At 48.5% G+C, this 10,672-nt stretch overlaps 1 protein-coding gene across 2 annotated transcripts in view; it reads right to left on the minus strand.

Annotated features, from left to right (window-relative positions):
* The window catches only part of siz (Brefeldin-resistant Arf-GEF family protein schizo), a 578,443-nt gene that overhangs the window by 516,497 nt on the left and 51,274 nt on the right, over window positions 1-10,672 (minus strand). The window contains exon 2 of one of the 2 annotated variants that reach the window (XM_071693385.1): window positions 10,667-10,672. This exon is cut by the window's right edge and continues 496 nt beyond it. The exons of the other annotated variant lie outside the window; for it this stretch is intronic. Within the exon in view, the coding sequence (XP_071549486.1) occupies window positions 10,667-10,672 (6 nt within the window). The remainder of the gene's footprint in view (window positions 1-10,666) is intronic. 2 annotated transcript variants of the gene reach the window in all.

Consider the following 10,672-nt stretch of genomic DNA (forward strand, 5'->3'; position numbering starts at 1 on the left):
GCACAACGGGGAAAGGTGGGTCAACACCACGCCGGACAGAGAGGGATAATAGGATGGAGGAGAGAGAGGGAAGGCAACGAGGATGAAAGCCTTAGTTTGGCTCCCTACAAGAACGTCCAGCCCACAGCTAACCAGAGAAAAGGCTAGCCTACAGATCACACACCAGTGACCAGCCAACAATGTGCGCCCTAATCACACGTGCCTCTGCAGATGTATCCTTCTTACAGGCGTTCCTTTGGATGTGCCCTATACGCACATCTCTTCCTCTAGACGCCTCCTCCACACACACACACACACACACATCAGTGTCCCTCCCCCAAAACAAGTTCTCCCCGCTGGCGCCCCATACACGCCCGTCCTCCCCCCACACAGGTGTGTGCTTGTCCCCAGATGTGTACCTCCCACAGGTGTGCGTCACAGATGTGGCTGGAGAGAGAGAGAGAGAGAGAGAGAGAGAGAGAGAGAGAGAGAGAGAGAGAGAGAGAGAGAGAGAGAGAGAGAGAGGGGGGGGGGGGGGGCAAGGAAGCCACTCCCTCGCCGTACAGCTGTTCTCACCTGCCACCACCACCACAGCCAGCATCTGCCACTGTACACCACGATTAACGACCATCTCCCCCTTCGCGCTGTGCGCGGCCCTCAACAGCAAACCAGCCAATCATCAATTAAGCCGCGAGATGAGTTCAAAACTAGCGAGATTAACGCCCTTAGCCGGGCTAATCGCCTCAGCGGAGCAGCGCGTCCGACTCTCACCCATATAATTTTACGATCATTTCGTATAATTCTCTTAATTGAAGGCACAACGGTACCGCTAATGAGCACAGTTACAGCCAGGCAATCGCCGTATTAACCCCTGCATTACTGCCCGTCAACGCATTATCCGGTCCATATATAACAATAAACTCGTAGCGTGAGCTTTTGAAACTGTCACAGGAGACAGCTTGATGCGCTAATAATGGGGCGAGCTTTGCGTATAACTTGTTGACGAATTGCACTCCAGTGTAAAGCTCGCACAGCTGATACACAAGACAGTCGACAGTCCTGTTGGGTGGACGAGTCGGAATCACCCGTTTGGAATACTCCGTCCACCAAAGGCCTATTTGGGATACTCCGTCCACCAAAGGCCTATTTGGGATACTCCGTCCGCCAAAGGCCTATTTGGGATACTCCGTCCTCCACAAAGGCCTATTTGGGATACTCCGTCCACCAAAGGCCTATTTGGGATACTCCGTCCACCAAAGGCCTATTTGGGATACTCCGTCCACCAAAGGCCTATTTGGGATACTCCGTCCACCAAAGGCCTATTTGGGATACTCCGTCCACCAAAGGCCTATTTGGGATACTCCGTCCACCAAAGGCCTATTTGGGATACTCCGTCCTCCACCAAGGTCTATTTGGGATACTCCGTCCACCAAAGGCCTATTTGGGATACTCTGTCCACCAAAGGCCTATTTGGGATACTCCGTCCTCCACCAAGGTCTATTTGGGATACTCCACACCACACAACATACATAAGGGGCTGGATCTATTAGGATAGCGATGATGATAGACTTTGCGACAGACTTAACGGAGGTACAATCTAGGCTACTGTACATATGCTGGACTAGATACAAATTTGGGCCACTGTACCCGACACTAGGTACACGTCTGGGCCACTGTAAGTCACACTAGGTACAAGGTCGGGCAACAGTACGTTACACTAGGTACAAATCTGGGCCACTGTAAGTTACACTAAGTACAGGTTTGATACACTAAGTACAAGTCTGAGCCACTGTACGTTAGGCTAGGTACAAGTGTGAGCCACTGTACGTTAGACTAGGTACAAGTGAGGCCCACTGTACGTCAGACTTGGTACAAGTGTGGCCCATGTGCGTTAGGCTGGGTACAAGCGTGAGCCACTATACGTCACACAAGGTACAAGTGTGAGCCACTGTACGTTAGCCTAGGTACAAGACTAAGCCACCGTATGTTTGACTAGGTACAAGTGTGAGCCACTGTAGTTAGACTAGGTACAAGTGTGGCCCCACTGTACGTTAGAGTAGGTACAAGACTGAGCCACCGCACGTTTGACTAGGTAGAAGTGTGAGCCACTGTAGTTAGACTAGGTACAAGTGTGGCCCCACTGTACGTTAGACTAGGTACAAGACTGAGCCACTGTACGTTTGACTAGGTACAAGTGTGAGCCACTGTAGTTAGACTAGGTACAAGTCTTAGCCCTGGGTCGCTGGCGTTGAGGGGTCGCTGGCGTTGAGGCACTGCTAGCCACACTGAGTGGTGGCCAGCCAATCCTGTCTGGTGAGAAGTGATCAGGTCTGGCCTGGGTAGGGCCGAGGTATACCTTACGTTGACTCTCGGCGAGCCTTGCTGTAGTCTCTCGACTCCCACAGCCTGAGTCTGGGGACAAGAGCTGCCCCTCTGATTAATCAGGCTGTTTGAGGCTGGGACCCGCAGGCCTACTACGTAGTCATTATAAACCGGTTGGTCAGGTACATACCGGCTGTGTTGGGTTGGTCGAGGCGGGTTATGTAAGGCAAGGGAAGGTTACCTAAGGTTATGTTAGTGTTAGGTAAATCAGGGGAGTCTAGGCGCCGGTGGGTAAGGTCAAGGCAGGCACAGGCTTTACCGTAGGGACACCGTGCACCTTCGGCAGACGGTGAGCCGTACCGTCCCTCAAGGACTCAAGGGCATCGCTAAAGAGACGGTGTGTACCCTGGTTCCCATATTTACAGACTAAAGCTCTTATTATCAGACTCGCTAATGATCCCTGCACTCGTTCGCAAGGCCAGGCTGGAGGAACACAGGAGAGCATTATACAATAAGCCCTGACTGGCGAAACGCAGGGCATTATACAATAAGCCTCACCAGCACAGAATCGCCTCCACGTCCAAACCAGCAAGGTATAGGAGAGAGAGAGTGGAAGATCGCGAACATTCTGAACAGTGTCACAACAACTTCCTCATCTATCCACCCTGGACTGTATTACCCACCACAACACCAGTAATCATACGTACAGGGTCTGTCTGGCAACGAGCTGGGCGCGCTGATGCACCTTTGTCTCGACAGAGGAAAAAAAACAGAGACGTATAACATTATAACGTATAATAATAATAATAATAATAATAATAATAATAATAATAATAATAATAACAATACAGCAACTGTCTGATAACCGTCATAATTACGACAGCTCAAAGAGGCGCGTCCGTGCTCTGCAAGCACCTGCAGAACACCTGAACAACATCGCATCAAATATGACTCCAAAGGACTCCAAAGAGCTTCCAACTCGGACCCGTTACAATTATCGTCAATTTTCGACCGTACACACAGTCCAGAGGAAGGGACCGTTGCCTTGGCCTTCGGATAAAAGAAGGAAAAAAAAAAAAAAAAGAATGAGCGACGGATATATACATATATATATATATATATATATATATATATATATATATATATATATATATATACACATACACATATATATTTTTTTTTCTTTTTTAATTTTCCAAAAGAGGGAACAGAGAAGGGGGCCAGGTGAGGATATTCCCTCAAAGGCCCAGTCCTCTGTTCTCAACGCTACCTCGCTGATGCGGGAAATGGCGAATAGTATGAAAGAAAGAAAGAATATATACATATATATATATATATATATATATATATATATATATATATATATATATATATATATATATATATATATATATATATATAAACTTTTAACAATGTATCAGTTTCACACTTCCTTGGCTTTACCTGTAACATGTTATGTTATAACGAAGGTCGAGTGACATGTCTTACGAATGTCTGATTTTGCAGACATAAAAAAAGAGAAAAAAATCAGTGAGGAAAGATTGACCAAAAGGATATATGTGTCAGAGGTGGAGGGAACGAGGTCAAGTGGGAGACCAAATTGGAGGTGGAAACATGGAGTGAAAAAGATTTTGAGCGATCGTGGCCTGAACATGCAGGAGGGTGAAAGGCGCGTAAGGAATAGAGTGAATTGGAACGATGTGGTATACCGGGGTCGACGTGCTGTCACTGGATTGAACCAGGGCATGTGAAGCGTCTGGGGTAAACCATGGAAAGTTGTGTGGGGCCTGGATGTGGAAAGGGAGCTGTGGTTTTGGTGCATTATTACATGACAGCTAGAGACTGAGTGTGAACGAATGGGGCCTTTGTTGTCTTTTCCTAGCGCTACCTCGCGCACATGAGGGGGAGAAGGTTATTTCATGTGTGGCGGGGTGGCGATGGGAATGAATAAAGGCAGACAGTATGAATTATGTACATATGTATATATGTATATGTCTGTGTCTGTATATATATGTATATGTTGAGATGTATAGGTATGTATATTTGCGTGTGTGGACGTGTACGTATATACATGTGTATGTGGGTGGGTAAGGCCATTCTTTCCTCTGTTTCCTTGCGCTACCTCGCTAACGCGGGAGACAGCGACAAAGCAAAATAAATAAACATAAACTTCTTTTAACAACGTATCAATTTCACACTTCCTTGACTTTACCTGTAACATGTTACGTTATGATGAAGGTCAAGTGACATGTATTACGAAAGTCTGATTTTGCGGATATAAAAAAAAAAAGAGAAAAAATCAGCAAATATCAAATTTTCCCTTTCAGCGAGCTATATATATATATATATATATATATATATATATATATATATATATATATATATATATATATATATATATATGACTGGTGTGGCCTCTGGAAGAGGAACATGGGTGGTGACCTAAATACGCCGGCTACACCAGGGGAGAGCAGAGTGGGACTGCGTCGGTGCCACCGTCAGAGACAAGCCAGATTAGGCTAAGCCAGGAGGCAGGCAGTCACCCGGAATGTAAACAAAGCCATGCGTTGGGTGGGTTGGGAGGGGGAGGAGAGAGAGAGAGAGAGAGAGAGAGAGAGAGAGAGAGAGAGAGAGAGAGAGAGAGAGAGAGAGAGAGAGAGAGAGAGAGAGAGAGAGAGCAGCTGAGCGCCTCTATAGACCCTCGGGACTCGGCGACCTGCGCGAGGGAGGTGGTAAAAATGGGTGAAGATCTGGGAGGCTCGCCCGGCCCTGGGGACAGTGAGGGATTTTCCGAGAGACTTGAGGCTGAGGCCTAAATACTGTGGTGGTTGTGGACGGGGGGTATGAAAACACGACAGTAAATGTTCAAAAAGACCCCGGACGGCAGTGCTTGAGGTAAACTGGCTGCAGCTGGGTTTTTTTTTTTCCTTCTTTTGGGTGGGTGGGGAGGTCGGTCCTGAGGCCGGGCCCTCCTCGCTGGGCTTGTCTATGCCTGGTTGAGACTTATGCATGACCTTGGAGGCTCGAACGTGGGACCCGGCTGCGTTACCGGGGGGGAAGGGGTCCCCCATGCCGGAACTGCTCCGCCGGCCGTGCCAAAACTTACGACGGGGAGTACCAGGAAGGTGTGTGTGTGTGTGTGTGTGTGTGTGTGTGTGTGTGTGTGTGTGTGTGTGTGTGTGTGTGTGTGTGCGTGCACCTAGTGCCTGGCTGACAATTACGCAATATGAAATTATGCAATTAAAAAAAATGTATTTACGTGGCGAATGGTAGACGTGAGGGCCGTGTGGCGTGGAGGGCGAAAGGTGGGAAGGGCTCAAACAGGCTAATGGATCAACCTGTCACCTTCAACATGAGCACCACCAACATCCATCCACTGGCTAGTGAGGGATCCACCACCACCACACCACTACCACCAACACCAACCAATGGCTAGCATCTGGCGTGCTGAAGGCGCCTTGGAGGGATAGTGACAAATCGGGGGAGTCATAAGGGTGGGGTCGGCCCCACCACCAACCCCTCCTCACTACCACACACTCGCATGGGGTAAAGGTTCACGAAACGTGAACCAGTGTGACACACACTATACCATCGTCACGCACCAACCCTCAACCGCACCTGTCGAGCACCTATCCGTCAAGACGCTCTCACTCATATCCACCCTCTAACACGCACTCTATGCCAACCTCCACGACTCCTTCCCCCCCACTTCCAACACTCAAAGTCAGTGCCACACGCTTACTAGCACCATTTCACACACACACACACACACACACACACACACACACACACACACACACACACACACACACACACCGTGCACCCGCGTCACACCCCTACGCGTTCCCCATCAGGGTCAAACATCAACTTTTACACAAGACTGAATTCTGTGCCAAAGGGAACACCAGCAGCGACACACCCTTTCACACTCTCTATAAACTCACTTTTTTACGCCCTAACAAATTCTAAAAGACCGTCACATATCCCAACGCACTCTGCAACTGCGTCACACATCGACCGCAGCATCCACGACGCACTCTATCCCACCTAACACCAAACCGTTTCGCACCCTCACGCACTTAACACATCGGCGTCATCCACCGCAAGCACTGGAAAATACACTGTCACACACTTTCATGCAACAGACACGAGTTCCACATCGTCACACACTCATCATATCTTCACTCTCCACGCACTCTACACCAGTCGCATTACGCTGGCCAATGTATTCTCACGCACTCAAGACATAACACCATATACCCCTTGCATTCTGCACCAACGCCATCCAACACACACACACACACACACACACACACACACACACATACATACACCACACCAAAGACGAGGGATGAGTAACGGGCACCGATCACCTTTAAGTTTTTAAACCAGTTTGATGAGGGTCAACAGTGAACCGTTTTCAGAAAGACGCGGAGGGAGAACAACCAGAAGCATCAAACATGAAAGCACGTGCGGTATTGGTCGAGAAAATGTGTATTTACGTATTTCACAGATGTACTGATGAGGGGAATACCCTGAGTGATGAATGCGCGAAAGCTGAGAAGCACAGAGGATTCTGAAATGTTGTGTGACAGTAGAGAGAGAAAGAGAGAGAGACGTCAAGAGATGGGAGGAGAGAAGGTCAAGCGATGAGAGGGCCCAGAGCAATTGCAAAAACTCCCTCCCAGTACAGTACACACACACACACACAGACTGCATAGGTGTAACAGGTGACCTGATGTACGGACCATCATAGGTCATCTGCTCGCCTGAACTTAACTGTGGTAGCAACTGGAGTGTAAAGTTAGACAGGTAATCGTAACCATGTAACGACACGCACAATTAACTAGTTATCATTAAAGCCCATCTGGTTCCCCCAACCGTGTCTATTTTCAGCAGAGCGGCTGCCCGAACACACCGTTATCTATCTCATTATCTATCATCTATTTATTCACATCTCGACCATGAGACCCCTCACATACACGCCACACCACCGCCATATACCTTGGCCGTCACACCGTCACATACAACACACCGCAACGAGGCGTCACACATCTCCGACTACCACGCACCCTGAAAGGAAACGACGCCTCGTCACCCACCGACCGTCACTTTCTCTAGGCGATGCCGCACAACAGCGTCACAGTCTCCTGTACAACTCCCCCTCCCCATGTAACACCCGGTCACAGGGCCCAGGGAGTGGAGGTGAGGGGTAGGGGATGGAGGAGGAAGAGGGCGGACAGAACATGCTGTAACGTACTCCAGTGTGGTGGTGTGTGGTGTGTGGTGGGTGGTGGTGGTAGGTAATATGTGTCAGGCAATACCGGTTCCGTGGGCGACTTCCAGCAAGGGTAGCGGGATGGAGGGAGACGGGTACACAGCCAGGAGGAGGGGGCGCTGCCTGCAATGGACTACACCCTGCTGCACACTGGACATGTGCATGTGGCATCCTACAACACAAGCAGTAAGAGCCTACATCCAGCCTCCTCAAAGAACATCCACATGCAACATAAGTAAACAGAAGAACTTCTGCAACTCATCAACATGCATGCAGCTTGCAACACAAGCAATAAGAACAAGACCTACAGCTAGCCCCTCTGCAATGCATTAACATGCTGGCAGCTTGCAACACATCAACAAGCACTTGCAACACAAACACTAAGGGCAATGCATAAAACTATCAGCACGAAAGACACCAATCGGCATCCAACTTGCAACACAAGCGATAAGGTCCACAGCCAACGTCCCGCACAACATCAACATGCATACAAGTTGCAACACAAACAACATCAGCAAGAACAACACGCTGCAATGCCAAAAATGGACGCACCTTGCGCTACACAAGCAGTGAGAGCTTGCTACAAGGTCGACACAGTGCTGAAACACCCAATATGAATGCAACACAAGCAGAGACAGTTTGCTGCAAGGTCAAAGCCGCCCTGCTACATCCAACTAGCGTGCAACGTGCAACACAGGCACACGCTTGCTCGATCCCGCAGCGTGTCACGAACCCCGAAGACGAAATAAAGAAATTGCAACACAGGTAGAAGGACTTTAATGTATGGGTAGGGAAATATTCAGCTAACGTCTCGCACGGTATATCGGGGGCCAAAGCGAGAATACAGGTCCACTAAAGCTCACAGATCAGGTCGGCCCCGGGGAATCTTTAAGAGAGCTGTTACAGTGAGAGCTTTAGAGGCCATGAAATTGTCCTCTATCGGAGGAGGAGAAGATTGAGGCGTGCCTTGACCACAACCTTCAGTCAGGTGATGCAGACAGTGGAAATTTCTTCAAAAAAGAGTACAACGGCTGGACAACTTCGGAGGGCCATAACAAGACTCTCATCACGAAACACGCTGGAAGAGGTACTAAGCTGTACTTCTTTTACATGACAATAACAGATGAACGGAACAAATCAACAGAGAATGCTCATAGTATATGTGTGTGTATATGTGTATATATATATATATATATATATATATATATATATATATATATATATATATATATATATATATATATACTGGACATATATTCTTTCTTTCTTTCTTTCAAACTATTCGCCATTTCCCGCATTAGCAAGGTAGCGTTAAGAACAGAGGACTGGGCCTCTGAGGGAATATCCTCACCTGGCCCCCTTCTCTGTTCCTTCTTTTGGAAAATTAAAAAAAAGAAAAAAAGTTTAAAATGCTATGCGACTACAGAAAGTCCTCGAGATCGAGTTGGGGCCCCATGGGCGTAGCGGTCGATCTCCGTGCAGAACAAACTGGTAATTATAAAAGGTAAATACACTATGGACGGGTCAATGTCAACATGCTGAAGAGAGAAGTACGCACCAACAGAACATGCTCAGGTAGATGCCAGCATCCACAGAAGAGGAGAGTGGCAAATCGGGACAACATAAAAGGTTTAAATGACACTGGGATAGCACTTTCTCCACACGACCCGGGTAACACACCAGGGAGATGTGGTATTCGATAACACATGACTGTGGCATGTACAGCACTGAACGTAAAAATCGTGACTCCTATAATCGACCGTAAGACTCTGCTGGTTCGATCACCATCGCCGATCCCCTGAGCGCGATCAGTCACAGGCGAACCTCTGACCCGAACCCCAGCGGGTCAAAAGGCCAAGGGTCGAACCGCAGTTGCTTATGAGGATCGTACCGTCGTGTTCAAGGGTCGTGCATTTAATGTGTTTGAGGATCGTACCGTCGTGTTCAAGGGTCGTGCATTTCATGTGTTTGAGGATCGTACCGTCGTGTTCAAGGGTCGTGCATTTCATGTGTTTGAGGATCGTATCGTCGTGTTCAAGGGTCGTGCATTTAATGTGTTTGAGGATCGTACCGTCGTGTTCAAGGGTCGTGCATTTAATGTGTTTGAGGATCGTATCGTCGTGTTCAAGGGTCGTGCATTTAATGTGTTTGAGGATCGTACCGTCGTGTTCAAGGGTCGTGCATTTTATGTGTTTGAGGATCGTACCGTCGTGTTCAAGGGTCGTGCATTTAATGGGTTTGAGGATCGTACCGTCGTGTTCAAGGGTCGTGCATTTAATGTGTTTGAGGATCGCACCGTCGTGTCGTGGTCAACCATCGTGCTAATGAGTTAAAGATAATAGGATAATTTACGCATCATCTAATAATAAGAAAAACCCGTTAAACACGACACCTGGCAGTCACAACACCTGACGGGAGGTAAGAGGAAACATGAGGGGGGGGGTGTTGGTGTGCAACGGTGGACTGAACAGGTGACAATGGGCTACCCACCTTGATCCACTGGTTCAGCAGTGGTCGCGTGAGGGAGAGAGAGAGAGAGAGAGAGGGGGGGGGGGGACAAATCACCCCTCACATCCAGCTGCTCCTGCTGCTGCTGTCAACACCAACCCCGCTAACAGTTAAGCAGATGATGCTGTGGGCACGTACAAGACTGGCAACATCTGACAGAGGAGGAGGAGGAGGAGGAGGAGGGTCTTGTCTCCTCGTCCGTGCTCAGCATAATACCATAACGGTAAGCGAGGCTCGGAGGCTCGATACGGGTGTCAAACACTTGACGTATCCTAGATCGAAAAAAGTTAACGCAAAGATTAGGTACGATGGATCGTAGTGCCTCTTGTACTGTTATACCAGAGAAGAACTTCGTCCCTCAGGCTAGAGGTAGAGGATTAACTGGCCAAAGGGTGATACTGCCTAGCTTCCCGAGGGGTAGATTCACAAGGCCAGTACCTCCCAGGACAAGGCAAATCTCAGATGAGCGCCGCCTCTGGTGAAAGGGGTGGAGGCCGCCCACAGAACCAGCGTGGCGCCTCAACCCTGTGATAAAAAAATAGGACAATATGCGACAACATGAAACTTGGTGGGTCATACCTGTTT

Source organism: Panulirus ornatus, chromosome 55 (assembly GCF_036320965.1).
Source record: "Panulirus ornatus isolate Po-2019 chromosome 55, ASM3632096v1, whole genome shotgun sequence".
Taxonomy (NCBI): domain Eukaryota; kingdom Metazoa; phylum Arthropoda; class Malacostraca; order Decapoda; family Palinuridae; genus Panulirus; species Panulirus ornatus.